The sequence below is a fragment of the Aquarana catesbeiana genome, linkage group LG02, assembly GCF_042186555.1.
Source record: "Aquarana catesbeiana isolate 2022-GZ linkage group LG02, ASM4218655v1, whole genome shotgun sequence".
NCBI classification, from domain to species: Eukaryota; Metazoa; Chordata; class Amphibia; order Anura; family Ranidae; genus Aquarana; species Aquarana catesbeiana.
In genome coordinates, this window is record NC_133325.1 from 30,093,724 (window position 1) to 30,119,412 (window position 25,689).

At 44.4% G+C, this 25,689-nt stretch overlaps 1 protein-coding gene across 3 annotated transcripts in view; it reads left to right on the top strand.

The window, feature by feature from the left end:
• The window catches only part of LOC141126755 (ecto-ADP-ribosyltransferase 5-like), a 102,417-nt gene that overhangs the window by 21,465 nt on the left and 55,263 nt on the right, over positions 1 to 25,689 (top strand). For all 3 annotated transcript variants that reach the window (XM_073612730.1, XM_073612732.1, XM_073612731.1), the window contains one exon: positions 22,762 to 23,437. In XM_073612730.1, the coding sequence (XP_073468831.1) occupies positions 22,762 to 23,437 (676 nt within the window). The remainder of the gene's footprint in view (positions 1 to 22,761; positions 23,438 to 25,689) is intronic.

Consider the following 25,689-nt stretch of genomic DNA (forward strand, 5'->3'; position numbering starts at 1 on the left):
AATGGAATCTTGAGGCCACTTTTGGAATAGAATCCAGCATTGGGAGCAGAATAACTATCTGCCAGGAAGGACTTATAGGGTTCCTAATACTCTAGATCTGCCAACTCAGAAAGCAGTCTAGCTGAGGCTACTGCTACTAGGAAAGCTGTCTTTAAAGCAAAGTTCCACCCATGTTTTCTACTCTGCATCATCCTCTTCGATCCAGCAAGTTAGAACAACATTGGCTTTTTTTTTTAACCACCTCAATACAGGGCACTTTCACCCCCTTCCTGCCCAAGCCATTTTTCAGTTTTCAGCGCTGTCGCACTTTGAATGACAATTGCGCGGTCATGTTACACTGTACCCTAATGAAATTTTTATAATTTTTTCCCCACAAATAGAGCTTTCTTTTGGTGGTATTTGATCACCTCTGCGGTTTTTATTTATTGCGCTATAAACAAAAGAAGAGGGACAATTTTGAAAAAACACAATATTTTTTACTTTTTGCTATAATAAATATCCAATTTTTTTTTTTTTTTTTAACAAATTTTTTCCTAAGTTTAGGCCGATACGTATTCTTCTACATATTTTTGGTAAAAAAAAATTGCGCTAAGCGTATATTGATTGGTTTGCGCAAAAGTTATAGCGTCTACAAAATAGGGGATAGATTTATAGCATTTTTATTATTTATTTATTTTTTACTAGTAATGGCGGCGATCTGCAATTTTTATTGTGACTGCGATATTGCGGCGGACATATCGGACACTTTTGACACATTTTTGGGACCATTCACATTTATACAGCGATCAATGCTATAAAATTGCATTGATTACTGTGTAAATGTGACTGGCAGGGAAGGGTTAACACTAGGGGGCGCTCGAGGGGTTGATGTATTACCTAAGGAGGTGATTCTAACTGTGGGGGGAGGGGACTGACTGGGGGAGGTGACCGATCGCTGTCCCTATGTACAAGGGACACGCCATCGGTCTCCTCTCCTCTCTGACAGGACGTGGATCTGTGTTTACATGCACAGATCCACGCTCCTGCTCTGTTACCCGGCAATCGCGGGTGCCCGGCGGACATCGCGGCCGCCGGGCACGCGCACCGGGTCCCGAGCGACGCAGCGGGCACGCGCGCGCGCCGGCGGCGGCGCGCGCGCGCCCCCTAGTGGCTCGGAAGGCGAGGACGTCATATGACGTCCTCCCAGAACAATAGAAGCCTCGTCCAGCCGTCATATGACGGTGGGCGGTGGCTTAGCGGTTAAAGCTTTCTTTTGCGTGTACACACGATCGGACTTTACGGCATACTTGGTCCGGCGTACCGGATTTCGTCGGACAATTCGATTGTGTGTGGGCTCCAGCGGACTTTGTTTTCTCAAAAGTTTGACGGACTTAGATTTGAAACATGTTTCAAATCTGTCCGACGGACTCGAGTCCGGTCGAAAAGTCCGCTAGTCTGTATGCTAGTCCGACGGACAAAAACCGACGCTAGGGCAGCTATTAGCTACTGGCTATGAACTTCCTTGTTTTAGTCCGGTCGTACGTCATCACGTACGAATCCGTCGGACTTTGGTTGATTGTGTGTAGGCAAATCCGTTCATTCAGAAAGTCTGTCGTAAAGTCCGTCGAAAAGTACCGTACCGTACCGTGTGTACGCGGCATTTACCTTCTTTTCAGGGTGTATTATTTTTTCTTCCTGTACAGGGCGCTGTGGCAATGTATACTGTATCCTGTGGTGCCCTGGCTCCTGGGAGATGTGTGTCATCATTCCCAGGAGTCAACAATGGGGCGGGACCTTTCTCCGATGCCGCCGCTGTGATGGCAACCGGAGATACATAGGTTTTATGCAAATGCATGAGATCTGAAGGTGCATGCTGGGTAACCAGCAGCACCTTATCCCGAACGACTACACTAGAGGGCTTCACATGCACACAATTAAGATGGGAGTGCACAGCCAAAGAATTATAAAGGTTTGTTTTATAAAAAAATACTGTTTTATTACAGTGACTTTGCATATAGTTAGCTTTTTAAAAAGTGATAAAAACAACCCAGCTCTCTCTTTTTTTATATAAATAATAATAGCGGAAACTCGATCCTGGGTTTTTGGAGCAGACAGGTAGTTGAGTATTATTGTGAGGTTCAATGCCTATGAGGTGAGGGGGGAAAAGAAAGGAATGCCAGCCTGAGAGAGGGAGTCAAATTTTTGAGTTAGGTCCTTTAAGTGGGGGTATGGGCTGAGCATACCCAGTGATAGGCTGACATGGAGCTGTGGAAAAGTAAAAAAAAAAAAAAAACTTGTAATGAAGAGCTGAGAAGGTTCTTGTAGGTACCTTGATTATTATTATTATTATACAGGATTTATATAGCGCCAACAGTTTACGCAGCGCTTTACAATATAAAAGGGAGACAATACAGTTATAATACAATAAAATACAAAAGGATTAAGAGGGCCCTGCTCAGAAGAGTTTACAATCTAATAATCTAGACATGTGCAGAATTAAAAAAAATTGTTTAGTTTCGGATGGATTTGTTAAGCTAAACACTTAATTTAGTTACATTCATTATGTTAGAATAATTTGTTTTCTTAATTTGTTTAGTTTTCATTTAGTTTTTTTGTTTGATTCAATTCAAATTTTTTGTCCACATTCAATTTGAGTTTGATTTGAACCAAAATCTATTCAAATTGAATATCTGAAAATGAATTAGGTACTACTTGTTTATAGACTTTTTAAATACTGTATTTGTGATTTTATCAGATAAAAATACATTTTTACAACATGAAAGCCTCCATTATGGGCCCAATAGAATATGTAACATGAAATTATAGGTAAGTTATCATCATTATATCACATGTCTGAAAAATTAAACTAAACAGACATTAGATGGCGCTGCAAATCCTCATACCCCCACTAAAAATACAATACAGTGGCAGCTGGTGCTCCTTTTTGGTGGGGGTTGCAAACAAATACACCCCCCCCACCCCGGATGGTCAGAACTTCCACCCCCCCAGTCGCTCGCTTGTCCGTCCGCCCACCAGCCCCGCACTTACCCCATCTAGGTCGCAGGCAGCTTTGGATCCTCCTCCTCAGCGGCTTCATGGCAGCTTACCCTGTGTCTCCTCCTCCATGGTGGCTTTCTCCTTGGCTAATATGGTCGCTTCTCCATGGGTGACGATTGGAAGGTGAATGTATAACAAGATTTTTTTTTCTGTAGCAAGAGAACCATGAGATATGTGTGGAGGTGTCATTAACCATTTCAGCTCTGCATGCCGATCATCATAGATGTGAGGAATTGAGTTTTAGTGAGTCATTGAGTTCCCATTGAGGGAGTGGTGGTCACGAGCACTGCATGAAGAAGGAAATTATTTGAATATATGGGGACACTATGGGCGATTCATAATACGCACTGCTGTGGAAGATTTTTTGGACTTTCATGTGCTTCTGCTTTTTACTCTCTTATAAAAGGTTGTTAATTGGGTATAGTTTAATCTAATTGTATTCATATTGGAGGTATGAGGATTTTCAGCGCCACCTAATGTCTATTTATTTGATCTTTTTTTTTCAGACACTGATTTAATTTACTTGATTTTTAAAGGGACAGCAGCACTACACATTATTTTTGTTTAATATTAATTTTTTGTGTCTAATACAGTATTTACACATAGTAATTGTTTTTTTTTTTAAACATTATCTTTTTACACACTTGAGGCTGGGTTCACACTGTTATGCGGAGCGGCTCACAGCAGGGATCTGGCGCATCCCCATTCACCGTTTCAGGTCCGAATTTATGGCTGAATTCGGACCTGAAATGGATAATAGAGACCTGGCGACAATCTCCTGCTATGCCAATTTGGGAAACCCACATCCAATTCGCACTAGTGTGAACCCAGCCTAAGTGTTGCACAGTGCAGGTACTGTGTTATTCAGGCTTATAATATAATTTATCATCATTAGAATTGTTTAAAATTGTTGAACTACAAGAGTATCAACATGTGCTGGACCCCCAAACAGCTTGATGCCATTCATGACATACCACTAAATTCTTCTATTGGAAATTATGGTGACAACTTTATGCATTGTATAAAAATGTAATTACTATTACTAACAATTAACAATTACAAGAATGTTATGCCTTCACTTGTGCACATCATCCACTGCTGCCAGAATAGGGTTGGGGGGGGGACAAGGAGCATTAAAATAAGTATGCTATACATATACAATTCCATTTAATAATATCCTTTGAGTTACATACTGGAAATGGTAATGATTGGATATGAACTGTACAATAGGTTCCTATTTAATATGTGGTGCTATTTATGTACAGTAGATCCATTCCACTGCATGCAAAAATACAAAATTCCTATACCTTAAGTCTAGGTTCACGTCTATGTGGTTGTGATTGATGCGTTTTTCAAGCACGTTCTGCAGTGCATTTTGTGTTTTTAAACCCGTGTTTTTTCATGCATTTTTCATGAATTTTGCATTTTTTTCCCCCTTTAAAAACACTGTATATAGCTGGTTGCTAAGGCACAAGCTGGGAAGTCAGCCGCTGTGTCCTTAACAACCAATGAGTCATCAGCTGCCAACTGGGTTCCCTGCTGAATGTAAAAAAAAAATATTTGCTGGCTAAAAAAAATTGTGAAAAAAATGCCATGGGGTCCACCCCCCCCCCCCCAAATCCACACCAGGCCCTTCAGGTCTGGTATGGATTTGGAGGGGAACCCCATGCCAAAATTAAATTTAAAAAAGGCACCGGACCCCCCCATCCATACAAGACCCTTATCTGAGCATACAGGCCGGCTTATCAGAATCTGAAAGCCCTCTTTAACAAGGAGGCCCCCAGATCCCACCCCCCCATGTGAATGAGTATGTGGTTTATTGTATCAAAAAAATTCACCAAAAAAGTGTCCCCAAAAAAAAAAAAAAGCAAATAGTTTTTGACAATTCCTTTATTAACCACTTGCAGCCCGCCATATAGCAAAATGACGTCGGCAAAGTGGTTGCGATATCCTGACCTAACGTCATCAGGATATCAAGCTGACAGACGCGAGTAGAGGAGAGCCGATTGGCTACTTATCCTGACAGTAGGGGTCTGTGCTGATTGTTTATCAGCGCAGCCCCCCCTCGGATGTCCGCCCGGGACCATCAGGATGTAGCCAGGACCACCAGGAATTGCCACCACATTGGACCACCAGGTATGCCACCCTAGACCAGCAGGGAAATGCCAGGCAGTGCCCAGGCAGCTGCCAATCAGTGCCAATGAAAAATGCCTGCCAGTGCCACCAGTGATGCCTATCAGTGAAATCTACCAGTTCCAGCCATCAGTGCCCATCAGTGCCGCTTTTCAGTGCCCATCAGTGCCCAGCAGTGCCGTCTATCAGTGCTACCCATAATTACCCATCAGTGAAGCCTTTCAGTGCCCATCAGTGTCACCTATCAGTGCCCATCAGTGCCCACCAGTGCCACCTATGAGTGCCCATCAGTGCCGCCTATCAGTGCCACATCATCAGTGCCATCTCATTGGTGCCACATCATCAGTGCAGCCTTATCAGTGCCCATCAGTGCAGCTTATCAGTGCCCATCAGTGAAGGAGAAAACTTACTTATTTACAAAATTTTATAACAAAAACAAAGAAAGCATTTTTTTTTCAAAATGTTCTGTTTTTTTTATTCGTTTAGCAAAAAATAAAAAACGCAGAGGTGATAAAATACCACCAAAATTATAAAAATTTAATTTGGGTACAGTATAGAATGACCGCGCAATTGTCATTTAAAAAGTGACAGTGCTGAAAGCTGAAAATTGGCCTGGGCAGGAAGGTGTATTGAAGTGGTTAAAAATAAAAAATAATGTCCCCCGATGTAGATTTTTTTTTTTCGAAAGAATCTGTTGAAGAAATAGACATACAGATGAATATCGTGACCAACGGGAGAAACCCAGCGTTGCCCAAGATGGTACATTTTTAACATAGGTAGAAGACATAAAGCATGAAACCGGTGACAGTAACTAGTAAACCACAATACAGAACTAGATGGATCATTCTGATAACAAGAAAACTACATTGTGAGGGGGGGGGGAGCTAGGAGGGGAGAGAAGGAAGGAGAGAAAGAAAATTAAGGAAGGGGAGGGGGGGCAACCTGCAACACTTTTACTAAGGTGTATAATTAGAAAAAAACTAGTTTGTCAAGCAAAGGTAGAGAGTTGATCCTGTAAGTCAGATATTTGCTGGTTAAGAGTGCAACAGTCACGAAAACATACCCGGTAGGAGTTTGGGGGGTATAGAGAGTGAAATAAAGCTCAGGGAGTGACATTGTTGTCCTTTTGCGACAGGAGGTTCTTGTAGTAAATGAAAGGGCTATAAAGAGACTTGGGTGACTCTGGGTGTATTGTTGCGTTCATAAAAGCCACCCATTGTGAGAAGAAGCGCTGCTTTGAGACCGGGTGGTTGAAATCCGTGGTCATTTTTTTGCTTGTGGAGTTGCAGCAGTAGCTCTTGTTTGACGAGTGATATTGTTGGACAGGATGGAGAAGTCCAATTTTTTAGAATTGCTCTCCTTGCCGCAAAGAGGCTGATGAGGATCCACTCTTTATGATAATGATCAGCATTGGAAGACCAAGTCAGAAGTTGTTTGTCCCAGTAACCAAAGATCAGAAGCAGGGGGTCTTTAGGGAGATGCAGCAGGGTAATACCCTGTATGAAGGATATGATTTGTTCCCAGAAAGAGGAGATGAATGAACATGACCAGAAGCGGTGTGTTAAAGTAGGTTTTGGTTGGTTGCAGAGAGGGCAAAGGAAAGACTGGGGGTTGCTTTTGTCCATGAGTAAGGGTATAAAAGCGCGGTGCAGTATTTTCCTCTGAGTTTCCCTCCAGGATACACAAGGTATCAATTGGAGTACTTTCTTGTATCCCTGCAACAGTTTGTCAATCAGCTCTGAATCAGGAAAGTCTTTGCCCCAGTGCACAACAGTGGAGGATGTGATGGAAGGGGTGATCCTGCATAGCAGAAGTTTGTAAATGCCGGAGATGGTATTGGAACCTGTATGTAGCAATCTGTCTGTGATGGATGATTGAAATCTTTTGTCTCCCCCCCTACAAGAGGAGCGGATAAGGTTGACACATTGCCAGAAGTAGAATATGTGAGAATTTGGTAGAGCGAACTTCCAAGCTATGTCTGAGAATGCATGTGGTAGACCTGTATACATATCACAGGGGGAGGAAACATTTTTGAGACCGTTCCTTGACCATAAAGTGTAGATTTGGTGGTCCATACCCTGAGAAAAGCTCGAGTTTCCTTGGATAGGTGAGTTCCCGGATAAGAAAGGGGATAATTTTTCACGTTTTCGTACTGCTCTCCATGCGATGACTGTGTCACGTAGGAGAAGGTTATGTTGTAACTCTGGACGTACAGATTTCCATTGGCAGTGTAGTAAAGCCACCAAAGAGTAGGTGTGAGCCATTGCGGATTCGAGAGGAAAGTTGGAGATCAAGATGCCTGTTGTATCCAGTCTAGGCCTATTCTTAATAAACAAGCTAGGTTATAAATTCTAATATTTGGTAAACCAATGCCTCCCCTGGCCCTGGGGAGATGTAGCTTAGTCAGTGCTATGCATGGCCTCTTTTGTCTCCAGATACATTTGGAGGTGGCTTTATTCAAAAGCTGGATGTCTCTATGTTTTAAGAGTAAAGGTATGGTTTGGAGTGGGTAGAGGAGCCGTGCGAAACTAACCATTTTAAACAAATGTCATCTCCCCAGGAGCGAGAGAGGCAGATCCATCCAGTTTTCCAGTTCTTGGATGATTTTGTTTATTAGAGGTGGATAGTTTAAGATATACAGAGAAGGGATTTTACCAATCTTAACACCCAGATAGGTAATGTGAGATTTGGCTATGGTGAAGGGTGAGAGGGATGCCCAGGGAGGGTTGGAGATGGGGCCTAAAGGGAGAATTTCTTTTTTATTGTAATTGATACGTAGACCCAAGCATAGTCTAAAGTCATCAAAGATTTGTTTAATGGTGAACATGTCGGAGGTGGGTTTGCCTGTGAATATGAGTATTTCATCTGCAAAAAGAGCTGATCTCAGCTCATGTTCACCTAAGTGGATTCCATGCAAAGATGCCTCAGTATTTAGGAATCTAGAAAGGGGTTCCAGTGCCAAGTTGAAAAGTAAAGGTGATAAGGGGCAGCCTTGCCTCGTTCCTTTAAATAGCCGGAATTCTTCAGAGAGGAGACCTGCTACGAGATGATTGAATGGACCCGTGAGGCCCAGCCTTGACAGGACTAAAGAGAGCCAGTCGAAGCTGATGTTGTCAAAAGCTTTCTCCGCGTCCAGAGTGATAATGGCAAGATCCCCCTCCCGGTGTTTTATTGCATGATCTAAAACCAGCAGTACCTTGCGGATGTTTAGCAAAGCCGTTCTCCTTTTTACAAATCCTGACTTCGCTGGATGGATTAAGGAAGGGATGATATTGGCAAGTCTGGTGGCAATTATTTTTGAAAGGATCTTGACATCCAAATTTAATAGGGAGATAGGTCTGTATGAACCCGGGTCTAGAGGGTCTTTCCATTTTTTCGAGATTAATTTTTAATTTTATAATTGCTTGGTTACAGAAGGTAGGTACTGCCCACCTTTTCAAATGTCATTGTAGACGTTGAGGAGGACGGGTTCAAAGGTCTTGTGGAGAGTCTTGTAAAACTCCCCTGAGAAACCATCGGGACCTGGGGCTTTGCCAAGGGCAAGTTGGTTTATAGCAGTAAAAATTTCCGAGGTGGATATTGGCTAATTAAGAGTCTCTAGCTGGGATGGAGTGACTGATGGCAATTTAATCTTGTCAAGGAATTTATGGGCTAAGCTGTGGTCTATGGGGTCCGGTCAGGGCCACCATCAGGGGGGTACAGCCGATACACATGTACCGGGCCCGAGTGTCTGCAGGGGCCCGGGGCTCGGTGGCAACCAGGAAGTGTGCAGGAGAGAGGAGCCGAAGGAGATATAGTGCAGGTCTGCAGCAGAGATGCGGTCGTAGGCTAAGCATAGTAAGCTGGCACGGCTGGGACTCGGGAGATGGTATGAGGGAGGGACTTAACAGCCTTTCAGTTGCTCATTGACTGAGGAGGCAGCAGGAGGCGGGCTGCTCCACCTCCTGCTGCCTCCTTAGCCAATAGGTACACAGAGTGCAGTGTCCATCACTGAAGAGCCTTGTGCTTCCTGTCTTGGTGGAAGGGGCAAAATTCCTCTGTAAAGAAGCTGCTGCAGAGATCGAGGTAAGTGAAAAAAAAAAAAGTGTTTTTTCCTGAAGCTGCTAGAAGACATGTACAGTGCGCAGCCTGTGCTCCACTGTTAATATCAATCACTGTATTGCCAGCCCTATTGCTGTCCTTTTGGCAGAGTGAAGGTGAAAGTAACATTACACATGTGCAGCATAAGTGTCAGCTTATGTCACCATGTTAAAAGGACAGCACTATGGGTAGCATTACAGTGATTGTTATTAGTCCAGGTTCACTAAACTAGCCAATGCTCTGAAAAGCAATCCATGCGGATTGCTTTTCAGGCCCCTTTCACATGAGTGGTCCGATCGGGTCCTCCTGTCCGTTTTTTAGGCAACCTGATCGGACCACCCATTGTTCTCTATGGATCGGCAGATTTAAATGGAAATGTATCCATTTACACCTGCCTGCCTCTGATCTGGCAAAAAGAAAAGATGGAAGGGCCCCCATTTCCCTCCATCTGGCCGGAACAGAGGGCAGTTGGGTGTAAACAGACAGCATGAGCAGACACAGGTCTGTCAGTTGCCCGCTCAGCTCAGCAAGGGATCCACGGACAGATCCCCTGCTGAGAAAAACTGGATCGGCCCTTGTGAAGATTGCAGCTAGAATGCAGATAAGGCTGGCCATAGATGGTTTGAATTCTGTTTAGCAGAGACTGGCTGAGATTCAAACTATGTATGGACATGCTGAATGTACCCAAGTTAATCGATCGATCAACTTGAGTATGACCAGCCTGTCAGATTTTACCTACAATTATCGCTAGCAGCTCTTGTAGTCATTAGCAATAATTACTGTGTTCTCCTGGCAGGGGCGGTTTTCCCACCCCACATTGGGAGAATAGAATGGCTCCACAGCAGGGGTTCCCCCATCAACATTTTATATGTGTATATATATATATATATATATATATATATATATATATATATAATCAATATAATTTGGACATTATAAGGCAACAATTGCAAGCTATTTACCCACAGTGAAATCCCCCCACTTCCTGTTCTGGTGACACTAAGACAGGAAGTGAGGGGAAATCTCATGCAATGATATTTTTTTTTCCGTTTTGGCTAAATTATGGAAGAGTTAAAACCACATTCTTTTTTTTTACCATCTGTGTCCCATTGTGAGGTCACGTAGGTGCAACAGTTAGTGAGAGAGAAATGCCCTTGGAGACAGTTGCCACCAGAACTGGAGTCCCAGGATGAGGAGAAGGGACTGGAGGAGGAGGAGGATGTGGGATGAAGGAGAAGGGACTGGAGGAGGAGGAGGATGTGGGATGAAGGAGAAGGGACTGGAGGAGGAGGAGGATGTGGGATGAAGGAGAAGGGACTGGAGGAGGAGGACGATGTGGTGACGAAGAGAAGGGACTGGAGGAAGAGGAGGATGTGGGATGAATGAGAAGGGACTGGACGAGGAGGAGGATGTGGGATGAAGGAGAAGGGACTGGAGGAAGAGGAGGATGTGGGATGAAGGAGATGGGACTAGAGGAGGAGGAGAAGGACATGTGATCAGGTAGATGAGACTGAAAGAGGAGGATATGGGATGGGACTTGGGGGGACTGCCAGTGGGCGGGCCCTGGGGAATGTTGATGGTCAGGTCTGGGGGTGAGGGGGGGGGGGCAGGCCTAAAACTGTGTAAGGGGCCCCAAAATTTCTGATGACGGCCCTGGGTCCAGTGCATAAAGGGAGGAGTAAAATAATTGCATGAGTCTATTGACTTCTTGTGGTGTCTTTTTGATGGTGCCAGATGGGTCCTGTAGGGTTGTGATATGCATGGGTTTGTATGGACCTTTGCACAATCTAGCCAGGAGCTTACCTGATTTATTACCAAATCTGTATAGATTTGCGTTGGCATGAGCTCGTTTAGTCAGTTCTAAAATGTCCGCCCAGGTGTCAAAGTAATTTTTGGCTTTGCAACAAACCCCTATTTTCGGGAGAGTCTTGGGCAGAGAGGGCTAGTTGAGCTTGATTAAGGTGGGAGCTTGCTGACTTGTAATGAGATAGGGTATTTTTCTTATAGGAAGCAGCATAGCATATGACTCTCCCCCTTAGATAAGCTTTTCCAGCATCCCAGTAAAGATTGGAGTTATCAGAGTGGGAGGAGTTGGCAGATGCAACTCCCTCCAAGCCTTATCCATGTATGCCTGAAAGTCAGCATTATTGTGGAGATATGATGGGAAGTGCCACAGTCGAGGGTTGGATTTAGAAATCATATCGTTCATGGAAATTGATACTGGGGCATGATCTGATATAGCTATCTCGTGGATCTCAGTCTCCGAGATCAGATGAATCACATTATCAGTGCCGAAAATGTAGTCAATTCTAGTAAACACCTTGTGAGGGATAGAGTAGAAGGTGTATTCTCTGTCCACCGGGTGGAAGAGCCGCCATAAATCAGTAAAGTGAAGGGAGTCCATGGTGGAGGCAAGAGGGGTTTGGTCTGGGTTTGTTACTGTCTTCGGTGATTGTTTAGGGGAGGATCTGTCCTCCGTCATGTGTAAGGTGGAGTTAAAGTCACCTCCGACAATGTGGGGAGTGAGGGGGAGTTGCATGAGGCTGATGGATAGGTCTCCAAGAAACTGTTTCCCAGGGTTATTGGGTGCGTAAACGTTTGAGATCACAAGATTCCTGTCTCCTATTTGAACATGAATCATGAGGAATCTCCATTGGTTATCCGCATCGCTCGTAATTACTTTGCATGAAAGATTTTTATAGATCAGGATGATGACCCCTGCTTTGTGGCCAACCACATCAGATCCTAACACAGATCCCACCCATTTGCATGCGGTGGTAGTCAGAGTGTATCAGATGGGTTTCCTGAAGCAGGGCTATATCAGTTTTGAGTCTCTTAAGATGTCTTAATATCTTGAATCTCTTAAAGGGTGGTCCCTTTACATTCCATGGGGTAATTCTCATGGGGGGGTGTGTAGCGTGTGGAGATTAGGGATGGGCTATCTGTTCAAGTCGAACATGAGTTTGACTCGAACATTGGCTGTTTACCCGTTTGCCGAACAACGAACAATTTGTGGTGTTTGCAGCAAATTCAAAAAGCCACAGAACACCCTTTAAAATTCTATGGGAGAAATCTAAAGTGCTAATTTTAAAGGTTAATATGCAAGTTATTGTCATAAAAAGTGTTTGGGGACCTGGGTCCTGCCCCAGGGGACATGTATCAATACAAAAAAAGTTTTAAAAACGGCCATTTTTTCGGGAGCAGTGATTTTAATAATGCTTAAAGTGAAACAATAAAAGTGAATTATTCCTTTAAATTTTGTACCTGGGGGTGTCTATAGTATGCCTGTAAAGTAGCGCATGTTTCCCGTGTTTATAACAGTCTGAGAGAAAAATGACATTTCTAAAGGAAAATTGAATTGTCGGTCCCGGCAATACACATAAAAGTTATTGAAAGTCATTAAAATTTTTTAAAAAAATGGCGTGGGGTTCCCCCAAAAATCTACACCAGACCTTATCCGAGCATGCAACCTGGCAGGCTGCAGGAAAAGAGGGGGGGACGAGAGAGCGCCCCCCCCTCCTGAACCGTACCAAGCCACATGCCCTCAACATGGGGAGGATGTCCCCATGTTGATGGGAACAAAGGCCTCATTCTCACAACCCTTGCCCGGTGGTTGTGGGGGCCTGCGAGCAGGGGGCTTATCGGAATCTGGAAGCCCCCTTTGACAAAGGGGACACCCAGATCCTGGCCCCCCCTATGTGAATTGGTAAGGGGTACATTGTACCCCTACCATTTCACAAAAGAAAATGTCAAAATGTTAAAAAACCACAGGAGACGGCTTGGGACAAGTCCTTTATTAAAAATAAAAAATAAAAAAGAGATTGCAGCGATGTAATCCAATAAATCCACGCTTCTACTCCAGCGATGTAATCCAATTCTCGATCTCCAGCGATGGATGATCTCCAGCGAGGAACACGCACAGGGTCCTGCCTCCACCGGAGGCACCCCGCCAATGACACGGCGCTAGCTTGACAGCTCTTATGTAGCTCTTAAGTTTAGTGTATAGTAGCAAGTTATATGCGTAATATAGGAATAATAAAAAAAAAAGAATAAACATAACTGAGGGGATGCGATAGTGGACACGGAGTAGTATCAAAGTCTAAACATAACTAGATATTACCAGAGTGTTGAAAGCATAAGCACCATATGCAAAGAGTCAGCGAGGATCCTAGCGATTGTGTGATCCGGAGGCGTATAGTGCTTACATGGACTGCATTGATCCAGGGGTCTGGGCATCGACGTTGCCTTGGATTGAAAGTTGGGTTGTGCATCTTGGTGTAGAGAATGCATGAACTTTTCTGCTTCTGATGGGTCTTGGAAGGAGAGTTGGTCTCCATTGGGTGCCTTGAGGCGAAGGGTAGCTGGGAAAGCCAGAGTGAATTTTAACTGTTGTTGGTGAGGCACTGAGCAGACGTGCTGGAAAGCTTTTCTTTTCTTGGAGACATTGATCAAATAGTCGGCGAAGATCCGAATTTTAATGCCATCAATTTGAAGGCTTCTGGCTTGTTGGTATTTCTGTAAAATGGCTGCTTTATCTGCGTAGTTCAGGTACTTGGCAATAATTGTACATGGAGAAGAACGTAGTTCAGGTACTTGGCAATAATTGTACATGGAGAAGAACGTACACCCCCAGGCGATGTGCTCATTCGACCGCACTTGGTTCAGGCAGACCTAGGGCTTCGGGAATGCGACAGGAGCAAAAATTTGCTTTCCTTTGCTGTGGCTTGTAATAATTCTGGCACTCCTACAAATTGCAGATTGCTGCATCTCGATCTGTTCTCCAGATCTTCCAATCTCTGTTAGAAATATTGATTTGTCTTATCCTGGGCTTCCTCAGTAGCCTCTGCCTTGTAGAGCTCTTCCTCATTGTCTGCTACAGAGGCTGAGATGGTGGGGGCTAAAATTGCAGCCACGGCTTGAGCAATGCGCTCACACTCACTAGTTTCCCGCTGATGTGATGGAGGGAGTGAGCCACCACTTACCTCCATGTCAGGCGCGTCCGCCACGCTGGAATGCAAGGCCGCATCTCGGGCCTCGATTTGGCAATGTGCCGGTGGTACTCGTGGGACGCTTTTTTCCACAAAGCGATCAGGGGATTAAGAGGAAGGTCTGTGGGCAGTCTGCTGTTGGCGATGGGTGTCAGGGCCGGCTTTATAGGCAGAAGAATGGACCGGGTAGCGGGAGCTGAGGAGAATTACTGCTTCTCCATGCGGCGCTGGAACCGGAAGTCCGATGTAGATTTAATGTCAATCACGACGCCTGCTGCACCGTTAAACCTGAAGAAAAAAACAGCACTCGTCAAAGGCTAACCGCTGACTGTCCTCTGTCTGACAGATCTTAAATAGGTAAGGGGTGGGGCCACCCAGTGACATCACATGGTGGCTCCTCCCCCTTGTGACATCACGGACCCAGCATGCAATAATGCCTGAAAAATGCAAATCAACCACAACCGCATAGATGTGAACCTAGACCCTTTCCAAAAACACACTGAAAACGGAAAATTGTATACTCACCTTTCCGTAATTTTCCTTTCCTGTCGCATCTCATGGCAGCATACACTTATGGGTTGTGGCTCCGCCCCCGCAACCTGATAGGACCGCGTAGCTATTAAAGTCTGAGAGAGCCCCTGCCCCAGCATTCTCCATGTATATATACCTCACCTCAGATGGGTGGGCATTTGTATGCTGCCATGAGATGCGACAGGAAAGGAAAATTACGGAAAGGTGGGTATACAATTTTCCGTTTTCCTGTCGCATCATGGCAGCATACACCTATGGGGAATAACTCGCAAACTGGGTGGGTATGAGCAAAAGATAAGTTTTATTTAGAAGGTATTGAGGAGTTAGCCTGAATAATTGCTCTCCCAAATTCTACCGTGGACAATCTAGCGGAGTCCACTTTATAATGAGAAATAAAGGTGGTTTTTGAAGACCACGTGGCTGCTTTGCAGATGGTTTCGGCTGATACCCTGCAGTAGGCCAACCAGGAGGTCGCCATTGCCCTTGTGGAGTGTGCCCTTAAGCCCTCAGGTACTCGTGCGTTGTTAGATGCGTAAGCTCTCTTAATGATCTTCACCAACCATGCTGCGATGGTGCGAGAGGTTGCTGCTTGTCCTGTTCTGAAAACATGAGGAATGACTAGTAGGTCCTCTGTCTTCCTCAGATCGCTGGTTGCCAAGAGGTAGGCCTGGATATTAGTCTTTATGTCAAGCGGATGTGGATCACCCTGTTCTGTGAAGAGGGTGGGGAGACATAGCTCTTGGTTAAAGTGGAAAGATGATGACACCTTCGGGATGAAGCGATCCAATGGTTTTAAGACTACTTTGTCTGGATAGAACATTAGGTATGGTTCCCTAGCCTGTAAGGCCTGAATTTCCGATACCCTTTTAGCTGATGTAATTGCTATTAGGAAAGTGACTTTGAGAGTTAGGTCCCACAGGGAAACATTCTCTAACGGAAAAAATGGCTCATGGGATAAGGCTTCCAACACTACTGAAAGATCCCATGTCGGGAAGGAAGGTTTTCTAGGTGGCCTCAACTTTAGGCAAGCCTTCTGAAATTGGATGATGAGAGGTTCTTGAGCCCATTTCACTCCTGTCATAGCGGATAGGGCTGATACATGTACCTTCAGGGTACTAGACCTAAGACCTTTATCTAGACCTAGCTGGAGAAACTCGAGGATCTGAGCAACTGATGGAGATGCCGGGTTCCAGGATTGCCGTTGTGCGATTAAGAGAAAACTCTCCCAGATCCTTTTATAGGTTTTATTGGTCGTGGATTTTCTGGCCTGAAGGAGAATGTCTATCACTTTCTGGGAGCAACCTTGGACTAAGAACCTAGTCCTTTCAATCTCCATGCTGTTAGATGCAGCCTCTCCGGAAATGGGTGAAGGAGTTGCCCCTGCGACAGTATATCCGCTGTCATTGGGAGTGTCAATGGTTCTGCTGTGCTCAATTGGAGGAGCGCGTAAACCATGGTCGTCTCGGCCAAAATGGGAGGACTGCTAACACTGTGGCTTTCGACCTCTTGAGTCTGAGTAAGAATCTCAGTATGAGTGGAGTTGGCGGAAAGATGTACCCCAAACGGAAGTTCCAGTCGTGCTGTAGGCAATCCGTGCCTTCTGCCGATGGGAAAGGAATTCTGGCTAGATACCTCTGGCATTTCGTGTTGACCGGTGTTGCCGCCAGATCTATGTCCGGTATCCCCCAGGTTTGGGTTATGAGGGTAAAGGCTTGGTGACTTAAGGCCCACTCGTTGTTTGATACAAAGGTCCGACTTAGAGAGTCGGCTAGTTGATTTTGGACTCCTGGGACATACGTTGCCGTTAATCCCGACAGGTTCAGCTGTGCCCACTCGAAGACTGGACGGACTTCCTGCATCATGGAGCGACTCCTGGTGCTCCCCTGCCTGTTGATATAGGCAACTGCCACCCTGTTGTCCAATTTTAGCAAGACTTCTTTTCCCCTGAGGAGGGGGCTGAAGGCTAACAGAGCTTGGAATGCTGCTTTCATCTCCAATATATTTGAAACCACATTCTGTGTTTTGAATGTCCAAAGGCCCTGGACTGCGTGATGGCGGTAGTGTGTCCCACAGCCCTTCAGGCTGGCGTCTGAAGTGATTACTTCTTGAGGAAGAGGGACTATATGCCTGCATCTCTTCTGGTCTACCACCAGAGTGATTATTTTATTTCTTTCTGGATTATGATTGGCTGAGACAATGATACCCCGTTCCATTGTTTTAACAGTGATGCTTGCAGAGGTCTGGTGTTCCATTGGGCCCATTGTACCATTGGGATGGTTGCTGAGAATGACCCCAGTATGCTGAGGTACTCCCGGGCTGGTAGTGTGGTAGAGGCTAATAACTTTCTTGCCTTCTGAATGAGACTGGGAATTTTTTCCTGTGGAAGTTCTACCGTGTTGAGACGGGTGTCTAGTTCCGCCCCCAGGAATATCATTCTCTGAGTGGGCTGCAGATTGCTTTTCCCCCAGTTTATGATCCAGCCGAAGTTTTGTAGGGTGGTAACCAGAATGGATCGATGCAGTAGAAGGGAATCCTGATTGTCTGCTGGCAAAAGGATGTCGTCCAGGTAATGATGGACTCTCAATCCTTGTTCTCTTAGTAAGGCTATTACTGGCAGTAAGATTTTTGTGAATGTCCTTGGAGCAGTGGAGATCCCGAACGGGAGACTTCGGAATTGAAAATGATAAAGAGGCCTACCGCAAAGCGGAGAAACTTTTGGAATGAGATGTGAATGGGGACGTGCAGATAGGCGTCCTGTAAATCGACGGAAAGCATCCAATCCCCAATATTCATGGCCCGAAGAATTGACTGGAGGCTCTCCATTTTGAATGTCTCGACTAAGATTGAGCGATTGAGATTCTTTAGATCTAAGACAGGGCGGAGATCCCCTGATTTTTTCTTCACCAGAAACAACGGGGAGTAGAGTCCCGTTGACCTTTGGGATATTGGAACTTCCACTATGGCTTCCTTTTGTAACAGGTCTTGAACGTATCTTGTCAGTAGCATCCTTTTTTGGTCTCTGGTTACAAAGAATTGGTCTCTTGGAGCCCGTGTCTTGAATTTCCATTTGTGCCCGAACTGGACAGTGTCTATCGTCCATGGGTCCTTTAATGTATCCGCCCAGACCTGCTTGAAACTCATGAGTCTGGCCCCCACTGTAGCTGGTTGGGCGGACGCACCTTCAAAAAGACTTTTGTTCCCCTGTGGTAGGGGTCTTAGACTTTTGGAGCTTGAGGAATGATGATTGGGATTCTTCCAGTTCCTCCTATACTCTTTCCCAGGCCTGTAGGATCTTGCCTCTCTGTATTTATCTGGTAGATTTCTTCTAGAAACTGGTGGTCTCTGCTGTCTGGGCCTCCTATCTGAAGGAATGAGTCCCGATTTTCCTCTGGTGACTTTAGAAATAGCCGAGTCCAGTTTTTCTCCAAAGAGGTTTACGCCATCAAAGGGTATTTTACACCAGTTGGACTTTGAGGAGGGATATGCCGACCAGGGTTTTAACCAAAGCGCCCTTCTGGCCATTACTGAGCTTAACATTGCTCTTGAAGTGGTTTTAATTATATCCACAGAGGCTTCTGCGACAAAGTCGCCTGCGAGGCTAAGTTCTTGGAGGGCTGAGATAACTTTCTCTTGTTCCACTCCTTCTGACACCAGCTTCTCAGCCATCGTGGACCAGCTTGAGATAGCCTTGCCTACAGCAGCCAATGCTATTGCTGGCCTGCAAGCGCCACCTGCCGAGAGGTAGGTTCTCTTAAGATCCAGATCAATCTTTCTATCCAGGACATCTTTGAATGTGACTGAATCCTCTATTGGAAGTGTTACGTGCCTAGCGAGGCGCATTAGAGAGGAGTCGACCACTGGAGGAGATATTAGTGAGTTGACGTTAGGCTCTTTAAGTGGATAGAGTTTTGCTAATCTGTTGCTGAGACCAGATTTTTTCCCTGGCTTTTGCCACTCATCCTTAATTAGATCCTCAAGTTCATCAATGAACGGGAAGTTCTCTGGGTCTTTTTTAAGATTTGGAAAATATTTCCTCACTTTTTGAGGAGTTTCTTTTTCCTCCACCCAGTCGATCGCCTCCTTTACTGACTTCACGAATGGATCGATCAGTGAAAAGTCAAAGCCGGTGGATGCCTCTAGATCATCAGTGTCAGAGAGAGGGTCTGACGTCTTTGATGATGATGGAGCAGTGGATGAGGTATTTTGTATGGGTCTGCTGGCCTCTGGCCCTGCGACTTGTGGTGATGGTTCGTTTAGTTCCCTTGCCTCTGTTTCTCTGTCCTTAGTTGCCTCGATGAAGCACGTGCGACAGGCTAGTTTGTCTGGAAGTGCTGTAGCACTGCAAATCCAGCAGGAGTTCCCGGGTGGACGGGAAGACTGGGTGACAGGAGATTTCCTGCGCGCAGGGGATTTCTTGTGGTGGGAGCGACTATGCCTTGATCTTGATTGGCTTCTCCTGCGACTTGATCTGCTCCTCCTGCGACTTGAGCGGCTTCTGCGACTTGAGCGACTTCTGCCGCGCTCTGAGCGACTCTGCCTGTGGCTTGAGCGGCTCCTTCTTGAAGGCTCCCAACATCTTGAATGTGACGATCTGGAAGACCTGGTGGGGCTGTTCAATTTAAACAGCATTAGTGAGGGCTCTCTTTTTTTCGCTTTCTTCATACTTACCCATCATCCCCTCTTACCTAGTAGGCTGGCGATGGTCTACCTGGGCAACGGTCTCCATGAAAAGGTGATGAATCAACCTATAACATATAGGTGTCTTAGCATGCATGGGATAGCAGTTAGTAAGCAAGCAAAGAAAAAAACAGAGATCTTACCTGGGCGTGGAGATAGTAAGAGAGAGGCAGGGTAGTACAGCTGGGTAGAGTAGCAAAGAGATCCGGTCAAAATTCCTCCTTACAGGCTCAGGAGAGAAGAGACAAGAAAATGCTGACATTTACAGCATTTTCAAACTTGCCGCCATCGCGGCAGTGATGACGTCACGCTTGCGCATGCGCAGATGCGCTCCGAGGCCTCCGACGCCATTTTGGAAGCTGGAAAGTGGGATGCCCTGACTAGATACCGCTGTCTGCGCATGCGCGAAGAGCTGAGACACTCGGCGCTAGGCACAGAGAGCGGAGGGGAGACAAGCTGGAGCTATGGAGACAGACAGGAGGGGAAGTTACCCACAGGTGCACTGAGAGGAGCTGGAGACCGCTGCGATCCATAAACCTATTTAAGGTTTGTAATGCATAGTAACATACCCCTGAGACCATCAGAGTGGGGTTCCCTCCATTAAGCTCATTTAGAGGCTGTACAGGATAGGACTTCCACCCAGGAGAGGCTAGAACCTGGCTGGGGCAAATGCTGGTAAGGGATGCATGTTTCGGTCCTTGACAGGTGAGGAAAAAAAGAAGAATGCCGGGGCAGGGGCTCTCTCAGACTTTAATAGCTACGCGGTCCTATCAGGTTGCGGGGGCGGAGCCACAATCCATAGGTGTATGCTGCCATGATGCGACAGGAAAACCGCATAGATGTGAATGCGTACCATAGGAAACTGTAGTGCAATTCTGCAAACTGCAAAATGCACCAAAAATGCGCATAGGTTTGAACGTAGGGTCAATCCATCTTACTATGAAGTAGACATGAAGTAGACATGTGCAGAACCAAAAAAATTGTTTTGTTTTGTTTCGTTTCAATCCATTATTTACATAAATTTGTTTAGTTAAATTTTTTAATCTGTTTAATTCGTTTTCGGAAATTGTTCCGTTTATTCGTATTCAAATTGATTAAAATTTTCAAATTCAGATTGCTTCGAAAAGTTTTCGAATCAATTTTGAATATAATAGAATGGAAGAGAATAGAATAGAACAAAAAAAATAGAATTACATAGATTATAACCATCTTCTGAAATTCAAACAGAATAGAAAATAATAGAATTAAAAAAAAACAATATCCATTTTCCAAGAATCAATTTGAATTTGAATAGAATAGAAAAAACACACTAGTATAGAAAAAAACAGAATAAAATAGAATAGAATGAGTATAACCATCTTACTATTCTAATCTATTCTATTCTATTCTATTCAAATTTGAATTGATTCTATTAGAATTTTGGGAAATGGTTATATTCTTTCTATTCTATTATATTCTGTTGTTTTTTTTATTTTATTTTATTTTATTTCTCTATTTGTTTATTTTATTCTTTTCTTTCTATTATTTTATTTTCTATTCTATTCTTTTCTATTCAAATTTATTCTAGTCGAAATTCAAATTTCGGAAGATTGTTGTATTCTTTCTATTTTATTCCATTCTATTCTGTTGTTTTTTTATATACAATTCTATTATTTTCTATTCTATTTAACCACTTGCCGCCCACCATATAGCAGAATGATGGCGGCAAAGTGGTTTCAATATCCTGACTGGGCGTCATATAACGTCCTCAGGATATTAAGCCGCTGTACGCCCCCGGGGGTGCGCATCGCGGCAATCGTTGTTGTGGTGTGTCAGTCTGACACACCGCAACTCTGATCTAGGTAAAGAGTCTCTGACAGAGACTCTTTACCACGTGATCAGCCATGTCCAATCACAGCTGATAACAATGTAAATAGGAAGAGCCGGTGATCAGCGTTTCCTCACTCGTGTCTGACAGACTCGAGTAGAGGAGAGCCGATTGGCTGCTCTCCTGACGGGGGGGTCTGTGCTGATTGTTTATAAGCACAGCCCCCCCTCGGCTCCCGCCCAGGACCACCATCATGCCGCCCAGGACCACCAGGATGGCCATCCACACTGGACCACCAGGTATGCCCCCCTAGACCCCCAGGAAAATACTAATCTGTGCCCAGGTAGCTGCCAATCAATGCCCAGGCAGCTGCCAATCAGTGCCCACTCACAATGCCTACCACTGCCAGTGCCACCAGGGATGCCTATCAGTGCCTCATATCAGTGCCGCATATCAGTGACCATCAGTGCCACGTATCAATGCCCATCAGTGCCCATCAGCGCCGCCTATCAGTGTCCATCAGTGCCCATCAGTGTCGCCTATCAGTGCCCATCAGTGCCCACCAGTGCCACCCATGAGTGCCAATCAGTGCCACCCATCAGTGCCGCCTACCAGTGGCCATCAGTGTCGCATACAGTATCAGTGCCCATCGTCAGTGCCCGTCAGTGCCCGCTCATTGGTGCCACCTCATCGGTGCCACCTTATCAGTGCCTGTCAGTGCCGCCTTATCAGTGCCCATCAGTGAAAGAGAAAACATACTTATTTACAAAATTTTATAACAGAAACAAAAGCAAAACTTTTATTTTTTTCAAAATTTTCGCTCTTTTTTTATTTGTTTAGCAAAAAATAAAAACCACAGAGGTGATCAAATACCACCAAAAGAAATCTCTATTTGTGGGAACAAAATGATAAAAATTTAGTTTGGGTACAGTGATGGATGACCGCGCAATTGTCATTCAAACTGCGACAGCACTGAAAGCTGAAAATTGGTCTGGGCAGTAAGGTGTATAAGTGCCCTGTATTGAAGTGGTTGAATTCAAATTTTATTCTATTTGAATTTTGGGAAATGGTTATATTCTTTCTTTTCTATTCTATTATAGTCTATTCTATTCTTTTTTTTTTCTTATGTATTTAAATTTTTTCTATTTGGAATTAGAATTTCAGAAGATGGTTGTATTCTTTCTATGTTATTCTATTCTATTCTATTTGTTTCTATTATATTATATATATTATATTATAGTCTAGTCTATTCTGTTCTTTTACTTTCTATTTTATTTTGTTCTGTTTTACTCTATTATATTCTATTCTTTTATTTTCTGTTATATTCTTTTCTATTCTATTCTTTTTTTTTTTTTCTATTCTATTCCTTTATTTTCTATTCTATTTTATTCTCTTTGGAAATTTGAAAACTCTACGAATTTGAACACTATTTGAATTTCATCTGAATTTTTTTTTTTTTAGTTTTTTCGGATTCTTAATAAGTGTTTTTCCAAACAATTTTTTTCACAGATGAGCCATCAAGCGGTGGTTTTGGACATGATACCGAATACATTTGATGACCAGTACATTGGCTGTGCAAAAGAGATGGAGAGTGTGATGCCGAAAATTCTTGAGGAGGAACTGAAATACAACCAGCAGTTTGCAGAAATGTGGAAACTTGCAAGTCTGGCCTGGTATAAGAAACGTATACCCCTTCCAAGCAAGTTTGGCATAGCAGTTGTATTGTACACAATGGAAAAGCCATACCTTATACACAAAGAGCTGAATGCAAATGTCTCAAACATGGGAGTATCTAGAGATGTTTACATGAAAAATTTCCATTTTAAAGCTCTTCACTTTTACCTGACCCGAGCCTTACAGGTGCTGAGAACAGGCTGTGCCAACAAGACTCAGGTCTACAGAGGGACAAGGATCGGTGATGTAGATGTAGCTTTAAGAATGCGTTTTGGTCAGTTTGCATCTTCCTCTACCAATATAACAATTGCTGAAGGGTTTGGGAGGAACCCCTTTTTCAACATATTAACTTGCTATGGTGTGGACATAGCTGACTTATCAGAATATGAGGAACAAGAATATCTCATTCCCGTTGCAGAAACATTTAACATGGTAAACCAGAATGAAAACACGTATAAGTTGGAGAGCACCGGAAAACTCTGCAGCTATTTCAACTGTGCTTACTTAGGAGGTGAGGACCACATTTCACCGAACGTCTGTCTGTTCATGTGCCTTCTATTTTTCTAAATGGTTCCAAATCTGTGGCTGCTGAGCGGCAGAATAAAAATAGAAATGGGTGTGGTGGAGTGAACTAGGACAATACTTGTTTGCTCTGAAGGTGAAGCTAAAGATATTTTTTTTTTTCTGTTTTGGATGGAGCGGGGAAAGGCTAAAACCACCTCCAGGTTTTATTTGCTGGGCTTGTAGGAGAAGTATCACAGCCAGATTATTCGTTTTGGAGTCCAAGTGTATTTATTACATAAACATCCAAGTATACAAAACCAACATATCTTGGGGGCTGTAAAATATATAGATCTGGACAGGGCTGCTGTTAGAGATCACGGGGCCCCGTACAGTCTTCCTGCTGGGGCCCCATCCCCAAATTCTTACCTTACATTTTTTTAAAGGACTTTTTTTATTTATGTATTTATTTATTTTTTGTGATTGCTGGGGGCGATGCCCATGCACCCCCTATGGACGGGCTGTCACTGGATCTGACACAGAGCCATAGGGGACCTGCTATCCTGTGTTCATTTAAATAATGTCCATTAGCACACCATGGGGAGTCTGGGGACTGTATCTTTTATTCAGGCATGCTGGCTGTCACTGTGTGTCGCTTACCCGTGCATCGCCACCCGCTGCTGGGATTGCTGATCTGCGCCCTCTCGGTCACCTCACACAAGCCTCTCCCTCACTCCATGGCACCTGCTGAGGGAGCGGAGGCACAAAGAATCACTCTTCCAGGTAGGGCATAGCATAGGCAGTGGGAAGCCAGCCAGATCTATAACATGCAGCAGGACATGCGGCTGCACTTAATGTACCTACGCCTGAAAATGAAAAAAAAGTTCCTGCTCTGCTCCAGCCTCCTGGACCCCTCTATTGACCTTATGGGGCCCAGAGAAATTAAATTTGAGCCCTGGGTAATAAGTAGAAGTGGGAGTGTGGTCTACTAAAATCAATTTTTTATTGTATGCAGAAATGAACAATGAAGTTGCCCGGGCCCCCCTGTCTTGCTGATGTTGTCTGGGCCCGGTACAACAGGGCCGGCTGTATTGCCTTATCAGCGGCCCTGGATCTGGATACCGTGTTTCCCAGAAAATAAGACCTAACCTGAAAATAAGACCTTCTGTTATTTTGCAGGAGGTCTGCAATATAAGCCCTACCCCAAAAATAAGCCCTATTTTAAAATGCTTGTAAAATCCTTTAATCCACTCTATTACAGTATTATATTATGTACAATGTGTGTGTTTCTGTAATATTATTGTGCCAAATACCTTTGGTACAGCGTCGCTTGGTGCTCAGCTGACCTCCCGCTGCTCTTCTAGCTGTCAACGGGGGATCTGCCCCCCCTGCAGTGCTCGGAGTGGGAAAGAGAGCTCCAGTGGGTCACGGAAGTGCTGAACGGCGCTGTACAGAAGGTATTTAGCACAATTATATTACAGAAACACACACATTGTACATTATATAGTACTGTGATAGAGTAGATTAGAGGATTTTACAAGCATTTTAACTCAGTTCACACTGAGAATTCCTGACAGGCAGAAAAGGAGTGGGGGAGAGAAGACAGCACATTACATGGTAAGACCTACCCCGAAAATAAGCCCTACTATGTCTTTTGTTGCCAAAATTAATATAAGACACAGGCTTATTTTCGGGGAAACATGGTAGGAAGGAATGGATGCTGCAAGATGATTGGATTCAGAGGTAAAATAAATTAAGGTACAGTATAAACTGGGCTTCATAGTAGAGATCTTTACGATGAAGCTCAATCTTTGGATGAAATGTGTCAGAAAACGAGGTCCCAGGCAGAGTTTCATGTTTTCACACACCAAAGTAAACAAACTTGACACTGTAGCACTAGGCGGTTAGGCCCCTTTCACACTGCCATGACTTGAAAGTCGCGCAATTTTGCCCCGATTTTGCAGCTGTGATTTTGCTACAATTTTTGCTGTGATTTCAGGGAATGCCTGTGTAAACTTGAGGTAATGGACCTCAACTCGCATCAAAGTCAGACCAAAGTAGTACAGGGACTACTTTGAAGTCGGTGCGACTTGAAGTCGCACAAATATGAATGGTTATCATGGGGTATGACTTTGTCATGCAACTCTGATGTCCAAAGTTGCAGGAAAAGCCACACAAGTGTGAAAGGGGCCTTAACCCAAACAAATAAGAAGAACAGCAGTGCACAATCTGAGTGTAGTATGTTAAGAGAGTTATTGTGGT